At 53.7% G+C, this 21,369-nt stretch overlaps 2 protein-coding genes across 4 annotated transcripts in view; both read left to right on the top strand.

The window, feature by feature from the left end:
• PSMA5 (proteasome 20S subunit alpha 5) overlaps nt 1–21,369 on the top strand; it is a 509,972-nt gene that overhangs the window by 135,139 nt on the left and 353,464 nt on the right. The gene's annotated exons all lie outside the window — the stretch shown is intronic.
• On the top strand, nt 6,894–20,722 carry EPS8L3 (EPS8 like 3). Of its 3 annotated transcripts, none has more exons than XM_050746000.1 (19): nt 6,894–7,099; nt 9,083–9,137; nt 9,297–9,361; nt 10,983–11,141; nt 11,420–11,569; nt 11,686–11,741; nt 12,137–12,279; nt 12,372–12,487; nt 12,743–12,860; nt 12,940–13,001; nt 13,248–13,322; nt 13,639–13,787; nt 17,595–17,676; nt 18,069–18,103; nt 18,607–18,805; nt 19,018–19,146; nt 19,451–19,524; nt 20,010–20,142; nt 20,400–20,722. In XM_050746000.1, exons 2-19 carry the CDS (start codon nt 9,107–9,109, stop codon nt 20,409–20,411), a joined length of 1,788 nt encoding a protein of 595 aa, XP_050601957.1. In that variant the 5' UTR covers nt 6,894–7,099; nt 9,083–9,106; the 3' UTR covers nt 20,412–20,722. The 3 variants fall into 3 exon arrangements, with proteins under 3 accessions (XP_050601957.1, XP_050601965.1, XP_050601971.1); XM_050746008.1 differs by having other exon boundaries at nt 6,974–7,099; nt 12,140–12,279; XM_050746014.1 differs by lacking the exons at nt 20,010–20,142; nt 20,400–20,722 and having other exon boundaries at nt 6,974–7,099; nt 19,018–19,483.

The raw sequence follows: 21,369 nt of genomic DNA, 5'->3' as shown, positions 1-21,369 counted from the left end.
CACTTGCCCCACAGACTGAGCTGGGCCCAACTAAGCCCCTCCCCTGAGATCCCCAAGGGCTTGCGTTTCCCGAAGGCTGCTCTTTCCTCAGCAGCCACCTCCCAGCCTGGCCCTGGGTTCCTCTCCTCCTCTCCAGCCCAGCTCTCCTGAGAAGCCTGCTCCAAATCCCAACCCAAGGCTGGCCTCTGGTGAAGGGCTTTCCAGATGTCCTTGAGGTCCCTTCCTCCAGGGCTGTCAGGGCAGTGGGGCCAGGGTAATCCAGGCTCCTGGGACTGCCTACCTGGATGGGATGGGATGCAGAAGAGAGGGAAAGAAGGAGGGGGTGTGTGTAGAAGTCACCAAGGGGATCCAGGGCTGGGGAGGTGCGGAACCAAGGCCCAGAATCAGGAACTGAGAGACATCTGGACCGACACCAGCTGCCAGGGCAATGAGGAAAAGGCAGGAGAATTCAGAGCCCTGAGCACTGGCTTCAGGTTTGGGGTTTAAACAAACGGAGGCACCCAGGAGAGCTAGGAAAATGGGGGCGGGTCTGAGACCCCAACCCCAGTCCGTCCCCAGACAGAGCAGCTTCCAGAAGCACGTGAGGCCTGGCCTTCTTTCCTGAAAACTCAAGCCACTGAGCCTCTTGTAATTGTGGGACTACAAATCACCCACCTGCCTTCAAATCACCCACTCGTGCTTCGTCTGCCTTTATCGGGCAGGGCAGGCAGGTGGATGGGTGGGCAGCATGGCAGAGTCTAGCCCAGGCCTGACCAGAGGCTCCAGAGACAAGCCCGCCTTCTCCCCTGCCCTCCCACACAGACTGCCCTCCTGCCATGCACCCAGGATCTCTGTTGTCTCATCTGTCTCTGCAGTAGCGTGTTGTTCCCACTAGCCATTATGCCAAGATGTCTTCCATCCTGAACACATCTGAACAAGTTTCTGGTATCTCATCCCTGGCCCATCCCACCCCCAGCAAAGCCTCCCATGCCCTCTGTCTACACTCGGCAACTCACTCACAGCCCACCTCCTCGTCCTCACACTCTTCAGCCATCCCCAGCTGGCTCCAGCCCCTACCACAAACACACAGATGGTAGCCATGCCTCCATCTCCCAGCAGCACCTGGCCCAGGCTCCTTCCTGAAACACACTGTCTTTTCCCAGCTCTCCTTGCTGTTCACTGGCGGCCCCTTGGTCTCCCCTCGTCCTTCCCAATCTCTTAATGTTGGAGCACCTAGGTTGAGTCGTGAGCCCACTTCTCTTTATCTATACACTTTTGCCCATGTGGTCTCACGAGTCTTAGGTCTCTGAATGTTATTCATGTATTTACAGCTGTCAAGTATCTACTGTTTTCTACACTGCAAACGTTCCCCGCATCATTGAATCATCTTTCTCCACATGCTTCTGAATGCCTGTAGGTGGTCATCCCGCTCTGCTGAGCTTCTGACTCACACCTGCCCTGGCCTTCCTGCTACTTCCACCCAGAGGCCCAAAACGCCTCTCAAACTAACGCCGTGCAGAATGGAACAGAAACTCTTCATCTCCAATCGCCTCCCAATCCCTTTCGTCTTCGGTTTCTCCATCTCACCAGATGTCACCATAACCCACCCGGTTGTCCAAGCCAAAAACCTGGGTCCTAATAGGTCCTCTTTCCCCTCTCAACTCCCATTCTAATCCATAGCATGTCCTGTCCGTTCCACCTGCAACCGAAGTCTCCATCCTCACGGCCCTGCTGTGTCCAAGCCCCACTGCCCTCCCTGCAGCAGCTGCTTGTGGTCTCCCTGAGTCTGTCCCCACTCCCACCACAGCCCATTCTCCCCACTCCAGCCAGAGTTGTGACTAGAACACAAATCCAATCATGCCACTCCTCTGCTTAAAACCCCTCCGTGTCTTCCAACTGCCCTTGGAATACAAGCCAGGCTCCTGGCCATGGTCTACAGAGCCCTGTGTGCTCTGGCCCTGTCCACCCCATCTCGGTCACCTCTCTGCCAGCTCATTCCTTCCCAGCTGCAAGCCCTTTACATAGATGGTCTCCTCTCCCAGGCTCCTTCCCATCCCTGGCTCAGCTTGAAGCTCCCCTCCTCAGAGAAGCCTTCTTCAACATCCTGCTTCCAAAACACCCACCCCCATGCCGTCGTCCACTTCACTCTCTTTATTTCTCTTGTGTCACTTGTCAGGACCCTGATTATCTTCAGATGCATTTGTTTCTTCTACCTCGGCACGTTAGCTCCAGAGGGGAGGACATCATCTCTCTTGTTTATTTCTCCATCTGGCTCATAGAAGCCACTTACCCAGTGCCAGGGCTGGGGAAGGCAGGGGCAGGGATGGGGGCTGTCTCTGTGATTCCCCAGCAGCCCCAGGACCAGGTGTCAGTCCCTGGACAGGACCACCATGACTCAGGGAATGCAAGGATTGGCCCTTAAAGGACACACAGGAGTTCAGTCAAGGGGTGAAGTGGGCAAGGAATTGCAGGCAGAGGGATTGCAGTCCTACTGGATGAAGCGGCCTGGGGAGAAGATGGGTTGTCAATCAGCCCCTGATTGACATTGAGGCTGCGCCTCATCCACGCAGTCCACCAGCAAGAGGTTCTGGCTGGACCTTGCTCTGGGGTCTGGTTCTGCGGGTGAGGCGGCAACCATTTACCTCTGAATGCCAGAGCCCTGCCCTACCTCCTACATGGTCATCCATGAACACGGAGCTCTTTTCCCCAGAGCCCTCCAGAGTTTCCCAGCTCTGACCAGGGCCTGCTCTGGAGCTTCCAAGGAACCCACCCTGCTTCCTGGCCCAGGCCAGGGTGGTGGGAGGGGTTCCTTGGCCCCTTAACCTAAAGCCTGTGCACCTGGGTCCATCTGACGCCCCACCCCACAGAAGCCTTTCTCTGTATATGTTGAGAACCAGCAAGCGGCAGGGTCTTCCAGAAGACAGAAGACCCAGCAGCCTTCTTGTTGCTTCTCCGTGCAAAACCATTCAACGGCTCTACTCACCACCAGGTGATGAGGGCATACATATGCTGTCATCTGCCACCACCTCCCTTCTACACACACATGTACACGCACACACACATGTACACGCACACACACACATGCATACACACAGTTTACGCCATACCCATCTTCTCCCCAGGCCGCTTCATCCAGTAGGACTGTAGTCCCTCTGCCTGCAATTCCCAGCCCACTTCTTGGCTGAACTCCTGTGTGTCCTTGAAGGGCCAGCCCTTGCATTCCCTCGTCTGAGAAGTCCTTCCTGACACCCCCAAGCCGAGTAGGGTTCTTTACGCCTGCATACTACAGTGCATGTGTTTACAAGGCCTTCTCTCCTCTAGACAGTGGCAGAAAACAATCTGGGTCCTCAGGGACCTGAAGGGGGCCTGCCCCTCCACACCTGTGGGTATTTCTCATCAGGTGGGATGAGAGACTGAGAAAAGAAATAAGACACAGAGACAAAGTATAGAGAAAGAACAGCGGGCCCAGGGAACCCGCACATTCAGCATGTGAGGACCTGCACCGGCGGGGGTCTCCAAGTTTCCTCAGTATTTATTGATTACTATTTTCACTATCTCGGCAAGAGGAGCGCGGCAGGAGAGCAGAATGAACAGGGTGATGGTAGGGAGAAGGTCAGCAGGAAAACATGTGAATAAAGGAATCTGTGTCACAAATAAGTTCAAGGGAAGGTACTGTGCCCAGATGTTCACGTAGGCTAGATTTATGTTTCTCTTTACCCAAACATCTCAGTGTAGCAAAGAGTAACCGAGCAGTATTGCTGCCAGCATATCTCGCCTCCAGCTACAGGGCGGTTTTCTCCTATCTCAGAATAGAACGACTTCGGCTTTACACCGAGACATTCTGTTCCCAGGGGCATGCGGGAAACAGAGACCTTCCTCTTATCTCAACTGCAAAAAGGCCTTCCTCTTTTACGAATTCTCCTCAGTACAGACCCTTTACGGGTGTCGGGCTGAGGGATGGTCAGGTCTTTCCCTTCCCACAAGGCCATATCTCAGGCTGTCTCAGAGGGGGGAAACCTTGGACAATACCCAGGCTTTCTTGGGCAGAGGTCTCTGCGGCCTTCCGCAGAGAATTGTGTCCCTAGTTAATAGAGAATGGAGAATGGCGATGACTTTTACCAAGCATACTGTCTGCAGACATATTGTTAACAAGGCACAGCTGTAAATCCCTTAAACCTTGATTCAATACGGCACATGTTTCTGTGAGCACAGGGTTGGGGCTAAATTTACAGATTAATGGCATCTCAAAACAGAACAATTTTTCTTTGTACAGATCAAAATGGAGTTTCTTTTGTCTTCCTTTTCTACATAGACACAGTAACAGTCTGATCTCTCTTTCTTTTCCCCACAGGGACCTTAGTCTCATGGGGGTATCCCCTTCAATGTGATACATGCAGTAACAGAGGGACACATGTACAAGGCGTCTGGAAGCCACGGGCCAGCTCCACCAGCCCTGGGCAGTGGGAAGGCTACTGAAGGAGGCTTACTGGAGACATAAAGGCATAATGTTTCCCCCAGGGCATTCCAGACACAGAACAGTGGCTAGCCAGGTACCAGGGCGTGACTCTTCAAGGAATTACAAGCCATGCCCCAAGCTGAGTATAAAGTACAAGGGGCAGGGAGTTGGGGGGAAGATAAGGCCAGACTCAGAAGCAGGAGACTTGAGTTCATCAAGGACTTCAGCTGCCCTGAGAAGGAGTTTAGGTTTTGTCCTCTGAGCAGTGGGAAGTCAGTGAGGGGTTTTAGGCAGAGGAGTGGACAATCAAATCTCCAGTTAAGAAAGCTTCCCGACCAGCAACCGGGAAGGATCAATGAGAAAAGAGTGAGGCGAGGGCGTGGGTGAGGAGACTGCCACAGGGTCAAAGACAGAAGGTGTGATGGGGTCTGAGGAAGACAGTCGCAGTGGGGTGGAGAGGAGGGGGGACACTTAGGGCTTGCCACAGAGCTGGGTCTGCTAGGAAGGGTAGTCCATCGGGTGTGAGGATTGAGGGAGGACTCAGGGAGGACTCCAGCTCCCTGCTGGAACACATGGCTGGTGGCTGGTGCCTTCCCTGAGATGGGAGCATGAGAGGGGAGATTGTTTGCTGAGAAATAATGAACTCAGCTTGAATTCCAAGGTGTCTGTAAGCCCTCCAGAGGGATCCTAGCATCTCTCACAGTGCCTAGCAGGCAGAAAGCCCTCAATTCTACAGGAAGCTGTGGAGTGAGTGAACGAATGTGGTCCCACAGCCTTTTAACTCCACAATTTCAAGGATATGCGCTTCGAGTCCTGCTTCCTGGTGCCTCAGCTGGAACTCCTTTGCAGAAGAACTGCTGTGGCACCCAGAGCTTTGTGCAGAAGCTTTAGTTATGGCCCCAAGTCCCCAGGTATGGGAAGCTTGGCCTCTCCCTGTTCCCTGAGGGGGCTCCACAGAAGCAGAAGTCCCCAATACCTGGCCCCAGGCCCCAGACCCACCCAGGCCACAAAGGGTTTGTCTGAGGAGACCCACACTGCTCCCAGGGGCATCCCTAAAGGGCATTGCAGACAGCGAGGTGCTGTGAATGCCACTCATTGTTTTTCTGCCCCTGCCCATCCTGACCCAGGGCCCCCATGGGAGTCCCTGCTGTGCTCACACTGACTTGAGGAGGGGCCTGTGGGAAGGACAGGCCTGGCCTGAGCTGGGCAGAAATGAGGTGTTGCCTGAACCCCAAGCTAGGGCTGGGGTGAAATTATGACTGTGGCCTTCATGGAGCTGGGGGAGGCAACGAGGGTACAGGCTATGTATCCCAAAAGAAAGTGAAGGGCCACGAGATGGAGACCCAGGGAACAGAACCCCAGGACTGCTTCCCATGGGGCCATGGCTGGGTGCCGGCCTCACAGGCACCTGATCCCTGCGCCCCAGCAGCTGGCTACCCGCTGGACTCTCCCAGAGACACACACAGCCCAGTCAGGGAAGGCATCTCCCTAGGAACTGACCTGTGGACTCCAGGCCATCCAGGGCAGCGTTGGTTGGGTGGTGATGGGAGAGAAGGCTGAGATCTCCTGGGATAGTTCCAGGGAAGCTAAAGATGGGAGTGCTCCAGCCCTCAGACTCCACAGCACACTCCATCACAGGGCCCAGCACTGGGGCCCTGCACTCTGCTCACAACGGTCCGAGGCTCACCGACACTCCCCTGCCCCCGCCTCCCCTCCTGCCCTGCTCCCTGGTTTCTGTTTACACCTGGCCTCACTGGTTAGACTGTGAGTTCCCAGAGGGCGTGGGAGCCTGGCCCACCCTGAGTGCCAAAAAAGAGTTTTCAATACCATGAAGTGCAGGAAGTGGGTAGGTTCATGACTACATATAGATGCAGGTCTCTGTTTCCCATCTTTGCTGAAGCCGGCCAGGAATCCACCAGGGGTCTGGGCACAAGATGGGGTAGAGAAGGAAAGAGAGTAGAAGAGCAAGAATGGGCTGGTACAGGGGCTCCTGCTGGAAGGGACAGCAGTAGGGACAGAATGAGGGCCCTGCCGGAGGGAATCCGAGTCCTCCATGTAATGCCCCATGTGGCTCTGTGCCCCAGTTCCCATCTTCTCTGAAAAGATCCATGTCTTGCTCACAGGCACCACCCAGGCACACAGGATCACACATCTATGGGTGCCACCCATGCACAGGCACAGCACACACACCAGCCCACAGCTTCCCCCAAGCCTGGAGTCCACCTCCTGCCAGCCTGTGCCCTCACCACAGAACCCAGACTCTGGGCCATGCATACTCTCTCCTTCTGGTCCCAGGCCCGTGCCTGATGCTGACCTGTTCCCCAGAGTAGGCACGCAAAAGGCAGAGGGAAGAGGGGGCCACGCCCCAAGGCTAGAAGTGGGGAAACAGGGAAGCAGTAGCCTCTAGCTAAGCTGGGGACACCTGTCAGCACAGACATTGCCGCAGGTCCAGGTTGATGTTGAGTGGTTAGTGGCCAGGAGGCCTCCCCACCCGCCAGAGTCCAAAGAACACAGGCGTGGTTGCCTCTGTAACCTCATCAAAGGCAGGCTCTGCCTGTGGCCACTAGCAGAGAAGCTGCTGTCCTTCTGCCACCAGCACCGGACCACCTGCTCCAAGACCAGCCCCCTGGGAGAACCAGGCACCTGGTCTTCACTGGCACCCAGGTAAGGGCCTGGCCCCCAGGGAAGATCGGGGCCCAGCCCAGTCACAGGGGATCCCAGGGCAGGTGGGGGCAACTTAGTGGCTTCCCAGGCCAAGTCTCCAGCCTGTTCCCAGCTGCAGCCCAGGGGATCAAGCCCGAGGAGGGGCTTGGGACTCAGCAGCTGGCTGGTGGGCTGGAAAGCAGAGCAAGGTCCAGGTTCCGGAAGGACCTCTGGGATGCTTGCCCCAGGGTCTGTGAGGTGATGGCCTTCCCTGCTCCAAACCCCTACATCTAGGGCTTAAAGGGGGAAACTGGGCTGTCACAGCTCCCCTACCCCTAAGGGGCAAGGCAGGCCGAGCCAGCCCCCTCTTCCCTTCCTGGGGTAGGAAATCTTTGGAGGCAGCTGTTTCCCCACCTTGACCTACCTACCCACAGGGCCCTACAGGGCCCTACAGGGCCCACTCTGGTGCTGAGGGAGTGGGGAGTGGGGCTAACCAGGGCCAGACCTCACTTCCTCTTCTGCATGGAGAGCATGGAGAAGCAGGAAGTGTTACAATGGGGATTGGGGGAGGCTGGGAAAGGGGAGCAGGCTTCTAGCCCAGCCTTACCCCTGGAGAGAAAAGCGGTCCTCTCAAACAAGGAAACCAGAGATCCAGCCGTCCCTTCCACATTCCCTTTGTTGTTCACTGGCAGCTTATTTCCTTCAACACTGAGTCATCTTATCAGATCCTACGTCATTTTCACAATAGTCCTAATAAACAAGGGTGTGGGTTGCTCTCTTACATGTTCCCCGGGGTATTCCAGTATCTCTGCACAGCTGAGGTGTACCATGAGGACCTGTGGATATCCACAAACCTCATTCAGATTAACACATACCCTTGACCTGCACAGACTAACTCCACTCCCAGCCGGCACACACACACCACATTTAATTCCACTCCATTTCAACATGTATATTCTCTAGACTCCCTCCATGACTGCGCACAGCCCAGTGGCAGAGGCATGTTTACAAACCATTAAAACATGAAGCTTGCAATCAGACAGATCTGGGTTTGCTCTCTATTAAGCACTCATTTGTGACCTCAGGCCTGTTACCATCTTTGAGCCTCAGAGTCCTCATATGGTAAATGGGGACAATACCAGTACATGCCTTGTGAGGTTGTTTTGAGGATTAGAGTGACTAAAGATAAAGCTGTTAAAACAGTGCTAGGCACACGGCACCAAGTAAGTGGAAGGCAGTGAGGAGGAACTGATAGGATGCTGGTAAGGGGCTTGGCACCAGGCTCACAGCACCGTGGTGGCTGATATGACTATCGCTGCTGGAGAGAAATGTACAAGGTCCGGTGCAGCATTCCAGCACAGCTGGAATTTAAAGGGTTGGGGCCAGGAGAGGACCTGGGCAGAGGATACAGAGTACAAAAAGCAAAGAGCCAGGAGGCCTGGGGAGACACTCGTGGAGGTCAGCTCACTGGCGAGTCCTGCAGTGCCATCGTAAGTACACACACGCATGCATGCAGTCTTCCCAGAGGGTCTACAGCTGAAGAGCCAGCATCAGTGTCCTCTCAGTTTGCAGAACTGTAACAGGGTTGAACAAGAGGGCCTACTCTGGCAGAGTCAGCTACAGAACCCTCAGCATCTTTCATACCCAGGCCTAAGATAGGATCTGAACGCAGGTCCCTATCCATCCAGGTTTCCTGGGCTCCTTGGCATGAGCTTTATTGGCCAAACAATGGGAGGTCTGAGCCTTCCCTGGGGCCCAGCCATGCTGTGGCCTCCCTGGCCCTCCCTTCCCTCAGCCTGGGGCCTCCAGGCCCAGCCAAGACGGAGGGCTCCTCAGTGGAGGACACTGGCTGCAGATGGCTCTGGAAAGGGCCCCTGGAGCCAGGGGCTTTGGGTCTGGTCCCAGAGGCCCCCAGTCAGAGCAATAGCAACTGTCCTGCCCTGCTGTGCCTGGTTCCCCTTTCCCCAGCTCTGAAGGCTGCCTCTGGTTCACTTTGGGTTCTAGGGAGCCGTCCTCAGCAGCGTCAACATGTCAAGGCCCAGCAGCAGAGCCATTTACTGTAAGCTCCTGGCAGGCCCGTCTCCCCTGCCCTCCCACTGAGCCCCCTGAACGTCCCATCCTCCACTCCCTCTTCCTCACAACAACTGCCCCCAGCAGTTGCCTGAGTCTCACCTCGCTCTTCTGCCTGCTTCCCACCCCTTGCTCTGTGCCCCTGTAGTGCACCGGAAGGAGTACTCCCAGAACCTCACCTCAGAGCCCACCCTCCTGCAGCACAGGGTGGAGGTGAGTACTTCTGCAGCCCTGGGCAGTGTCCAACTAAACCCAAGTGTTCCTGTGTGCCCACTGCCCTGCCAGAACACGGACACCTCACACAAGTCCCTGCCCTGGAAGCCAACAGCCTGTCCCAACCATGTCCCATGGATTCAGATCCAGCAAGCCTGCCAGAGCATCTGCTCAGTGTTGGGGAGTAGGAGGGGTGGTCGGAGTGGGCAAAGCAGGCCTGGCTGGAGGTTGAGCGGGTGGGTGTCCTGTCCCCAGACAGGAAGAAGTAGCAGCGGGATGGGATAGGAAGCACTCGCAACCACCCACCCACCTACCCTCACCTGTCTCCCAACTCCCTGCTGCCCGAGTCCCCAGGGCACTGCTCCATTGCCCAAGACCTTGCATGGCTGGAGGCGGGAGTGTGCGAGGTCTTTGGGCCCTGTGGAGGATTGAGATGGCCACTGTTGGAGAGGGGAGCCATTTGGGCCCAAGCCTCCAGGGTGAGTGTGAGCAGCTCCAAGGCTGCTCCAAGGCTAGAAAGGAGTCTCTGGCTCTGCCAGGGAGGATGACGCAGGCACTGCAAGATTTAGGTGCCTGAAGGGCTGTCGACACCAAGGTGAAGGCGAAGCACAGGCTATAAGGGCGTGGTGGGGAGAGCAGGCACAGGGTCAGGCTGGAGCTCTGGGGTAGAAGAGCTCCACTGTTAGGACTCCAGTGGAGAACAAGCAGGGAGGGAGCTGGGGAGATGGTCTGGAGGTCCCACAGGGCAGCAGAGGCAGGGCTCCCACAGCCAGCTGAGGAGAGGCCAGGAGGACTCAGCTTCTCTGTAAAGTGAAGGTTGAGAACAGGCTTACTTTAGGCCCAGCAGGCAGAGCAAGAGGAGACACGTTCAGGAGGATGGAGTTTGCTCACAATGCCAGGGTCCCCTGAACATGCTGGTAGTGTGAACACAGGGAGAGGAGCTGGGCCCTGGGCAGGGGTGGGGGTCAAGGGGCAGGAGGCAGGCTGCATCTTCCCCTCACAAGAAGCCTGGGTGGAAGGGGCCTTGTGAAGGCAATGTTTGACTGGGAGAAGGGAGGGGCTCCTAAAGGAAACTGGATAACAGCAAAAAACTCCTGAATGGTCAGCCTAGCAGTAGGCAAGGACTTGAGCAGAGACTGAGATCACAATGGATGTCTCCAGGCATGAACCAGGGAGAAAGAGACAGGAATTCTGGGTGAGTGAGGAGGAAGACTGGGCTGAGACTGAGTTCCCAAAGGGAACAAAGGAAGCCAGGGACAGAATCTAAGGGTCCTGTATCCCCTCCAGAGGAGCTATTTGTTGGGTGGCTGGATCGCACATCCACCACCACCCAGCTGCCTCACCTGGCCTGGACTAGTAAAGGCCATGCCTGTCCTTCCTCTAGAGTCTTCAAACCCCTCCTGCAGCCCCTCAGACTCAGAGTTGGAGCCCCCATCCCTGGCCCCAGTGCTTCGACACCGGCCCTCACATTGGCCCTGGAAAGTTGCTTTATCTGAAGCCTAGAACCTCCCACCTCAAGGGGGCCGAGGACATGTCTTCTTCCTCTTCTGCTTTTCTCTACCCAGCATGCCTGTGGTCCCCCTCTCTGAGCTTTCTCCCAGTCCTGCCCCTCTCCCTGCAGCACTTGATGACATGCAAGCTGGGGAGTCAGAAAGTCCAGGGGCCCAAGGATGCCTTGCAGAAGCTGTTCGAGATGGATGCGCAGGGCCGGGTGTGGAGCCAAGACTTGATCCTTCAGGTCAGGGACGGCTGGCTGCAGCTGCTGGACATTGAGACCAAGGTCAGCCCTCCCAGCAAACCCAGCCATAGCCAGCGTGGGCTGTGGGGAAGCAAGCACTAGCTCTTGAACTCCACCCTCCATGCCCCAAAGGGCAGCCACCCGCCCCAAATACAACACACACCCAGGCCTAGGAAGAGACAGGGGACAGAGGCACAAGAGTCAGGTAGCTGACACCCCAGCCCCAAGTCACCAAAGGGCTAGGACGAGCTGGTCAGGAGCTCCCAGAAGCCACACCTGGCTCTTGGTGGCCTCACAATTGACCTCTCCACCTGGCCCAGGAGGAGCTGGACTCTTACCGCCTGAACAGCATCCAGGCCATGAATGTGGCGCTCAACACATGTTCCTACAACTCCATCCTGTCCATCACCGTGCAGGAGCCAGGCCTGCCAGGCACCAGCACTCTGCTCTTCCAGTGCCAGGAAGTGGGGGTGAGTGGTCAGGGGTGATTGGTCAGGGGTGGGGTTCATCGACTATCACCCCACCACACACACACACACACACACACACACACACAAACTTAGCCTGCCTGACTGGTGCTTCCCAGGCAGAGCGACTGAGGACCAGCTTGCAGAAGGCTCTGGAGGAAGAGCTGGAGCAAAGGTAGGCAGCCTCAGCCCAGCCCACCTATGGGGCCTCCCAGCTCAGCCTCGAGGGCCAGACCCTGACCCCATATCTTGGGGGACCCAGAAGGTTGTGGCCCAACCAACCTGGGCCTGGACTGAGGAGGAGCCGGGACAGAGGTGGGCATAGGGAAGGAGCTGGGCCCAGGGGGCACTAGAGATTGTCCTCAGAGACTGAGATAGGACCCGAGAGGGCCCAGAGGGTAGGCAGATGAGGCAGGGTGGAGTCAGGGGTGGGTCCAGAAGGAGACCAGGGAGCAGGCGGTACGACTCCTGGAGAGAGGTGGTGGTGCCCCTGGGTCCTGGAGCAGAAGTGTGGGGAGGGCCTCTCTCCCAAGAACCTTGTCAAAGATGTGGCCCCTACCATGTCCTCAGCAGACCCCAACTTGGAGGCCTTCACCCAGGCCAGGACAGATGGAGGGGGCCTCCTATGGAAAGGCCACTCCCTCTGGAGCAGGCACTCTCTCTGGAGCGGGGGCTCCCTCCAGAACAGCCCCACCAGAGGACCCTAGAGCACAGTAAGTTTGAGGCATGGGGGCAGGTGGAGGAGAAAGTTTCGATAAAAAGTCAAAGATCTAAGATCTAGATCCATGGTCCCCTTACATTGCAGGCCTCCTGACATCCCCAAGGCCCCTGCCACACTACCCCAGTGCCCGAGAACCAAGTGTCTTTACTCCGCCTCCTCCAAGGCGGCCCTCTTCCCCCGAGGACCCAGAGAGGGACGAGGTAACTGCAGGTGGTCTTGAGCTTGCTGAGGCTTTCTGGGCCTGGGAAAAGGAAGGACACAACCCTCCCTCTTTTTCTAGGAGGCCAGGGTCCCAGGATGGCCAGGGCCTGGGCCAGGAGGCCAGAGAAGCTTGTTTATACTCCAGGCCCGGCCTGAGGCTGGGGCTTGTGGTGGGGAGGGGTGCAGGAGGCATGTTGGGAGTTCTAGAGCAGGCCCAACTGCCCATTCAAGGCCATGCGTTGTTTGGGGCCCAGGAAGTGCTGAACCATGTCCTAAGGGACATTGAGCTGTTCATGGGAAAGCTGGAGAAGGTCCAGGCAAAGACCAGCAGGAAGAAGAAGAAATTTGGGAAAAAAAGCAAGGACCAGGGAGGTGAGTACTGAGGGCCAGGAGAGAGGAAGAAGGGTGTCTTGGGGTGATCTGTGGCCCACTGCCTTGCCCCTTCTCCCAGGTCTCACCCAGGCACAGTACATTGACTGCTTCCAGAAAATCAAGTACAGCTTCAACCTCCTGGTAGGTGGCTCCCCACAACTTCACCAGGCCTCTCCTCTTCCCCTTCCTCCCCACTAATCCTCTGCTGTCTGGACTCAACCATCCCAAGCCTTTTTCTTCTCCATCTACTCCCCCTAGAACCTCCCCTCCCCTCTTGGGACTTGTGGGAAGTGCCAGCCTTCTAGCCAAGGCATAAAACAATTATGGTGCCCTGGTGAAGATGGGGTGGGGTGAAGGGTGGTGACAGGCATTGCCCTGTGTCCCCAGGGAAGGCTGGCCACCTGGCTGCAGGAGACAAGTGCCCCTGAGCTCGTGCACATTCTCTTCAAATCCCTGAACTTCGTGAGTCAAGGGAGGACAGGGTGGTGAAGAGGGACAGGCTGAAGTCAAGAAGGAGTAGAGGGAGGAAAGGAGGCTGGTGGAGGGGGACGGGGGAGCAGGGGCCAGGGTGGAACCAGATGGGCTGGGGTCAGAGCCAAGGACGCCAAGGCTCCAAGGGAGACAGGAAGGAGCAGCAGGCCCAAGGCAGATGGGGACACTTGCAGGAATTAACATCCTACGATTGCAAAAGTGGGAAGCCAGGGACTCTGGGCCTTTCCCACCCACACTGGGCCCTGTGGGAGCCTAGGCTTCCTGACATTTTCCATCTCTCCCCTAGATCCTGGCCAAGTGCCCTGAGGCTGGCCTAGCAGCCCAAGTGATCTCACCCCTCCTCACCCCTAAAGCCATCAACCTGCTACAGTCCTGTCTAAGCCCACCTGAGAGTAACCTTTGGATGGGGTTGGGCCTGGCCTGGACCACTAGCCGGTGAGTGAAGACAAGGCCTGAACTGAATTGGGGGTCGGGCATGGAGGCATCAGGCAGGACATCAGAGGTGGCCAGGCTCTACGTTGCCACAAACCAGAAATATTTCAGAGCTACTTGGGGGACTCTACACAGAGCTCCCAACTTCTTATTTGGATAAGTGCAAACAGTTTATTAACAAAAGAAAAGTGCACATTTGCCATCACCCACTACTGAAACATGTTATCTCAGAAAAAAGAACAGTTTTTCCCAAGAAAAGGGAGATGGCAACCTTCTACTAAAATATTTTCTCATTTTTGTCAAGGACAAAGTGAAAACTTTGTCTCAATCCAGCCCCAAATTTAAGAATTACTGACGTAAGAGATGCTGCAAATGTAATATCAGTAAGACTTGGCAACCAATGAGCCAGGGGTTAAGAAAGAAAGAGATACTCCCTGCAGGGGTAACTGTGAGATGGGCAGCTGCACAAAAAAGCCAAAGGAGGCCAGTGCGGTGGCTCATGCCTGTAATCCCAGCACTCTGGGAGGCTGAGGTGGGCGGATCACCTGAGGTCAGGAGTTCGAGACCATCCTGGCCAACATGGTGAAACCCCGTCTCTACCAAATATACAAAATTAGCTGGGTGTAGTGATGCACGCTTGTAAACCCAGCTACTTGGGAGGCTGAGGCAGGGGAATCACTTGAACCCAGGAGGCGGAGGTTGCAGTGAGCTGAGATCGCCCCACTGCACTCCAGCCTGGGCAACAGGAGGGAAACTCCATCTCAAAAAACAAAACAAAACAAAAAGTCAAACGGATGAGAGCCAGGGGAGTGGGAGGAACCAGCTTGGGCACGCTGATCTGAGGCATCCTTGGAACATTCCGCAGAGGCCTGGTGGCTGGGCAGCTGAGAGGGGATGCACGGAAGTGATGGCTGGAGGCACAGCTACTGGGGAGCACTCCAGAGGGAGCCCCTGAACGTACCTTGACAAGCATAGTTTGTTCTATTCCATGAAAGAAGAGGCAAGGGCCTTGGCAAACTTCTACATGGTGAATGCAAAAAGGGTTAAGAAGGCAGAAGAGTTAAGGAGAACCTGAAGAGCAGAGGGATGAAAACCAAGAGAAAAAGCTTTAGAAAAGCAGAAAAGCCAACAGGGAAATGAATCTTTCCTTGGAGTTATTTGCCTAATAACCACTTTTATTTTGTTTGAGACAAGATCTCGCTCTGCCACTCAGGCTGGAGTGCAGTGGCGTGATGATCTCATCTCACTGCAGCCTCCACCTCCTGGGTCCAGCAATCCTCCTACCTCACCTTCTTGAGTAGCTAGGACCACAGTGTGCCACCTGTGTGCCACCACCATGTCTGTCTATTTTTTGTATTTTTTTATAGAGATGGGGTTTCGCCATGTTGCCCAGGCTGGTCTTGAACTCCTGAGCTCAAGGGATCCCCTCACCTCAGCTTCCCAAAATGCTGAGATTACAGGCATGAGCCACCGCACTCCACCATGACCAGTTCTTTTCAATTCAGCCCCATTTACAAAATTTTGTGTCCAGTTTGTCTGAAGACATGAATTATAGTTCAAAACTATCTGTTTTTCATTATGGTATAATATACATAGCATGAAATTAACCATTTTTATCATTTTAACCATTTTAAGTGTATAATTCAATGGCATTACGTTCATTAACAATGTGTGCTACCAACACCATTATCTACAGTACTTTAAGAACTTTTTCATCATCCCAAACAGAAATTCTGTACCCATTAAATAATAATTCCCCATTACCCACTCCTCAGCCCTTGGAAACCTCTATTCTACTTTCTGTCTCTATGAGAAATATGTTGCCTGTTCTAGGAACCTCATATAAGTGAAATCAGACAATATTCGTCCTGCCGTATGTGGCTTGTTTCACTTAAAATAATGTCTTCACGATTCTTCCATGTTGTAGTATCTATCAGAACTGCCTTCCTCTTTATAGCTGAATAATACCCCGTTGTTATGAATATGACACATTTTGTTTATTCATTCATCTGTTGATGGACACGTGGGTTGTTTCCACCCATAACAATCTATTTTTATGCACCCTCTGTGCAGTCACTAAAATGAAATTACTTATCAGTTCTGGACCTCCCATCTCATACCAGTGTTCCCTTGTCCAAAACCCTGGGACTAAGAGTACCTGAATAAGCCAGTCTCACAGCTCTTGGGGCTGTGCTGGGCTCCCACTGTCCGTGGGAATAGCTCTGGTATCTGTCTAGCACTAGCAGGAGAGGAAAACAGAGGTTCTACAATAGACTCAAATAAGAGGGCCTCAAATTCCTTCATTCAGCCACTTTAACATTGAATAATCATGTCGAACACACCATTTTGTATTTCAAAACCCAGCCTTACTTCTACAATTTCAGTCCTTATAAAAACAGATTAGCACATATAATTTTTCAAATACCCACAAAGATGCAAAACAACTTCAGTATTCATAAAATGATGTACAATTGATAAATACTTCTAAATGTAATATTAAGTCAGATGTGCCCTTAGATGTTTTCTAATTTCTTAACATAACCAGAAATAAATGAAAGAAACATAGAAAATAGAATACCTAAAGATATGTAAAAACCCTCAAAAGAGTTCAATTTCAGGCAAATTATATTTAGATAACTTGATTTTTGGCAAATTGACCCAAAGCTATAAGTAACACTAAATGTTGTGGTCATCCAGAAGAACAGAGACCATACAAGGCCATTGGATTTGGCAATCAGGATTTTAAATGGGCTAGTTTCAATAAAGTAATGGCAGAAGTAGAAACCAGGTTGCAGGAATAATGAAAGAAACAGAGATAAGAATATATAGGCAGAGGATATAGGCATATTCTCAAAAAACTTGGTAAGAAGAAAGTAATAGGATGACAGCTTATAAGGAGTAGTATTAGGGTCAAGACCCAAGCATGTTTCTAAGGCACAGAAGGAACCAATTAAAAAGATTCAGACGAGGGAATCTTTCCTTTGTTCCCATTGAATAAACACTTAATAGCTGCCTCCTGTGTATCAGCCACTGTACTAGGGGTACAGCCCCCAAGGAGATCTATATATAGTAAGAAACAAAGAGAAAAGAATCATGAGCAATGCAGTGTGAGAAGAGCAATAACCCAGGGATGTACCAAGTTCAGCAGAATATTTACTTCTGCCCCAGTGAAGCAAGGAAGGGAACTTCTTCAAGGAAATGAATGGGCATTTCCTGGACAGACAAGAGGAAAATATTCCAAGCACGGCAAGCCTGAAGGCCACAAACAGCATGGTCCTCCTGGGCCCTGTGCAGTGGGAGAGGGGGAGGCTGAGAGGCAAGGACCAGCCCATCCCAGAGTCAACGGGAGCAGCTCAGCTGCAGTCTACTTACAAGGTGGAAATCCACAAACAATTTAGCTAGAAAGAAAAGGATCTGCTGCCAGGAAACTAAAAACAGCCTAGAAAAATACTGCACAAGCCCCCTGGGGTGTTGACCAGCCCAAAAGCTCTTGTAGTTCCACTACTTCAATCCAAACGCCCAATCAGGGCAATGAAGCGTCCATCATGTTCTTACGGAGGTGGTGTATCTTTATCTCACGGGCAGAGGTGAGGCTGGCCCCCAGACACCTGCTCTGTGGGATGTGTCCAGGCTTAGCTGTTTGCTCCTTTGTGGGTGTCGGGGCCTTTCATCTGTGCACATGGACCATGTCACCTATTAGCCAAAAGATTCCTGAGGCTAGGCCCTGCCATCCCCTCCCTCTCCACATCCCACAGCCTGGCATCAGAGTTCACAGAGTGGATGTGAACTCAGCTTTGTTTCTCTCTTCAGGGCCGACTGGACAGGCGATGAGCCGCTGCCCTACCAACCCACATTTTCAGATGGCTGGCAACTTCCTGAGCCCTCCAGCCAAGTAAGGGGAGCTTGGCACAGAGCCCTACCCACAGCCCTAGTCCCTGGCTAGTTTCTGCCCTCCCCATCCAAACCATGGTCACACAACTAGTGTGACCTAACACTGGCAAGTCAGCAAATTCCATGGAAACCCAAAAGTCACCACCAGACTACAAACAGGAGATATTTGGGGAGACTCTCAGGGCTGGGACATAGGCTCAATTTCTGAGGCCCCATCTCCAAGTGGTGGGTGGGTTCATGTGGGCACCTGTATCTGTATACTGGGGGAGACAGGAAAAGGGACAGGAGGCAGCTGTGTGTGAGCTGCTTATGCCTGTGGTCAGATACCCCAGCTCCCTCCCACCATGCTGGCTGCCTCCTGCTCTTACTCACTCTCTGTTCTGTCCCTTACAGGCACCCTTAGGATACCAGGCCCCTGTTTCCCTTCGGTATGCTTTGGGCTAAGTAGGGACCGTGTGGTCCTGGGGAGGGAGGGACAGGGCTGTTCCTTTGGATCTCTGGCTCTCTACATCTCAAGAGAGCCAACAGGGTCTCTTTTAGCCAGACAAACATGTACAAGGACATCCCTCTCCTACCTTGGGGGAAAATCAGTGTTCTACCCTCCTAGGCTCCCATAGCTTCTTCTCATGAGACTACCCACACATGTTTCTGATCTCCCAAACTCAAGTATAAAGTGCTTAGGGCAGAGCTCAGATGTAGAAAATTCCACTCCCGGAAATGTCTTCAGAAATCAATGACATTTCAGACCCTCCTGCCGTCAGAAAGCCCCGCTCCAAGCCCCACCTAACATTGACCTGCCAGCAAACTCTAAAGAAACCCAAAAGTCACCATCAGACTGCAGGCAGGAGATACCTGGGGGGACTCTCAGGGCTGGGACATAGGCTCAATTTCTGAGGCCCCATTCTCCAGCCATCCTGACTCTATTTCTTAGGAGGGGAAGTCATAGGTTAGGGAGCACCTCACACTTTCCTCAGGAGAAGACACACAACGATGACCCTCAGCCTGGGGACCCCAACTCCAGACCCTCCAGCCCCAAACCTGTCCAGTCAGCCCTGAAAATGCAAGTCTTGTATGAGTTTGAAGCTAGGAACCCACGGGAACTGACTGTGGTCCAGGGAGAAGAGCTGGAGGTGAGGCTTGGGCCAGAGGCTAGAAAAGGAGGTGGTGGTTAGTGGGAGCTACAGGCAGCCAAGGGTGGGCGGTCCAGGGAGGGGGCTGCCAAGGTGGGTGGCCTAGAGAGGGAGAAGGAGGGTAGGAAAGGGCCGGAGGGAGAAAGCCTTGTGTGGGGAGGGCAGGCTGGCTGGACAGAGGCTCAGGGGACTGAGGTGGTGACTCTTGGCAGGTTCTGGACCATAGCAAGCGGTGGTGGCTGGTGAAGAACGAAGCAGGACAGAGCGGCTACATTCCCAGCAACATCCTGGAGCCCCTGCAGTCGGGGACCTCTGGGACCCAGGACCGATCACCCTCTCGGGTACTACCCAGCCTGGACTATCCAGAGCCCTAAGTCCTGAGTTGGAGGTGGGGGTGAGGAGGATTCAGTGGCAAGTGGAGGAGATAGTCTTGGTTTGATTTAGACCGTATTATTGCATGCTTAGTGTGTGCCAACTTTATCATGGGGCCAGAGCAGAGAATAAGACCAGCTCCCCACCAGACCAGAAAGCCACAGAGTAAGAGAAGTGATTTGATGGGAACCTAGAGAAGGGACCCAGATGTTAGGGGCTATGGTTGACTGTGAGATGAGATGGACTCTGACCCCTGGTTCCCCCTGATTCTAGGTTCCAATGCTTCGACTTAGCTCGAGGCCTGAAGAGGTCACAGCCTGGCTGCAGGCAGAGAACTTCTCCGTTGTGTGAGTGCCTGGCCCTACCGGATGTGGAGGGAGAAACTTTATAAAGGGCTAACCAAGGAAACCCAGAGACCCAGAACATACAACCTGGCCTACATTGTACATGACCCCGATCCAGCACTGTCTCTGCTGAGTTAGAGGACAGAGCAGAGGCGTGTTCAAGCCTACATTAGAGATTAAGTGGGGAACCCTGCTGTGGCAAAGGCAGCAAGGATCAGGGGAGTGGACTCAGGAAGAACCCCAGCTGCCAGCTCAGTCGCCCCTCCCCAGCCAGAAGATTCTCTCCCGGAGCACTTCTTTCAAGCCTGGAAGTTCTGAAATTGGCTAAAGCCAAATGCTGACTTTACTCCTTCACTCCCAGACAGCCTACTCCATGAATTTTTCTGTAACCCCAACCTCCAAGCCCAAAGAGCCCCTTTTCTACCCAAATGCTCAGGCCTAGAGTGCTTCCAGTGCACCACTGATGGCTTTTGCTGTTTCGTTCACAGCACGGTGAGGACACTTGGGTCCCTGACGGGGAGCCAGCTACTTCACATGAGACCTGGGGAGCTACAGATGCTATGTCCACAGGAGGCCCCAAGAATCCTGTCCCGGCTGGAGGCTGTCAGAAGGATGCTGGGGGTGAGGACACCCTGGGGTCCTGACACCCATTGGGACTGTCTGGTGCTCCTGGGTGAGAGAGAGTGCGAAGTTGACAAGCCTGCCGGCCCAGCCCTGGGGCAGAACTGAGTGTGGCGGGTGCTGGGCACAGGATATTCCCCCAGGGGCTTAGCTTCATGCATTCAGGCTTACCTTGAGGTTCCAAGCTTATTGGTGGCATAAGCTCTGCAGATCCCTCACCTGCCACCAGCCTCATCTGAATCTTTTTCTTTCCTCAGATAAGCCCTTAGGCACCAGCTTAGACACCTCCAAGAACCAGGCCCTGCTGATGCAAGATGGCAGATCTGATACCCATTAGAGCCCCGAGAATTCCTCTTCTGGATCCCAGTTTGCAGCAAACCCCACGCCCCAGCTCACACAGCGAAAACAATGGACAGGCCCAGAGGCTGAAGCAAACTGTGCCTATTCTGGCTGTGTTGGAGTCTCCCCAGTAACCACCTATTTATTTTATCTCTTTCCCAAACCTGGAGCATTTATGCCTAGGCTTGTCAAGAATCTGTTCAGTCCCTCTCCTTCTCAATAAAAGCATCTTCAAGCTTGTCATGTGCCTCCCTCGCGGCTTCTTCTGGGCCTGAGGGAGACCAAAGGCAGGGAGGCAGGAAGGGCTGGAACACTTGGCATGAAAACAGCAGCAAGCCTACATCCATCACTGAGCCAGATTGTTTGAATGTGAGTGGACATTCACACAGCAACCTGGAGCTGGGAATCAGAATTTGAGAATCATGGTCCAAGCTCTCCTGACTCTCTTTCCAAACAAACTCCAAAATAAAGCTATGCTCACCATCTTTTTCGCACACGCGTCTCTCAGTATATTCCAAGGCACCCAGCACAGCTGCAGGCACACCACTTCACAGTAGCAAAGAGCACAAGGATCGACAGCTGTGGGCTTTGGTCAGTTGCACCAGCTGGCTGGGTGAACTCCAGCAAGTCATTCCACTCTTTGGGACCCTGTTTTCTCAAGGGTTAAGCAAAGAATCTGGACTGTCCATAGCTTTGTATATCTTTTAGTAAAAGTAGCTTTCTTTAATTTCAAAGGAGTCCCCTCTCTACATACCAGTAGCTATACTTGTATTAATTTAGTCAACAGATAAGGCCCAATGTACTTATGGATTTGAGGGTTCTTCAGATGTTCCCTTAAATCTCTCTTAGCTGAATTTGTCCATGACCCTAACATTGTCTGGGCCCCAG

Source organism: Macaca thibetana, chromosome 1, assembly GCF_024542745.1.
Source record: "Macaca thibetana thibetana isolate TM-01 chromosome 1, ASM2454274v1, whole genome shotgun sequence".
Classification (NCBI taxonomy): domain Eukaryota; kingdom Metazoa; phylum Chordata; class Mammalia; order Primates; family Cercopithecidae; genus Macaca; species Macaca thibetana.
This window is presented reverse-complemented; position numbering and strand designations above follow the sequence as displayed.

Bases quoted from the DNA above. Each gene is read 5' to 3' on its own strand.
- EPS8L3 (XM_050746000.1), top strand. From the start codon at position 9,107: ATGTCAAGGCCCAGCAGCAGAGCCATTTACT. The intron at 17,677-18,068 runs GTAAGGGGAGCT...TGTCCCTTACAG, and splicing joins TTCCTGAGCCCTCCAGCCAA to GCACCCTTAGGATACCAGGC. The intron at 19,525-20,009 runs GTGAGTGCCTGG...TTTCGTTCACAG, and splicing joins GCAGAGAACTTCTCCGTTGT to CACGGTGAGGACACTTGGGT.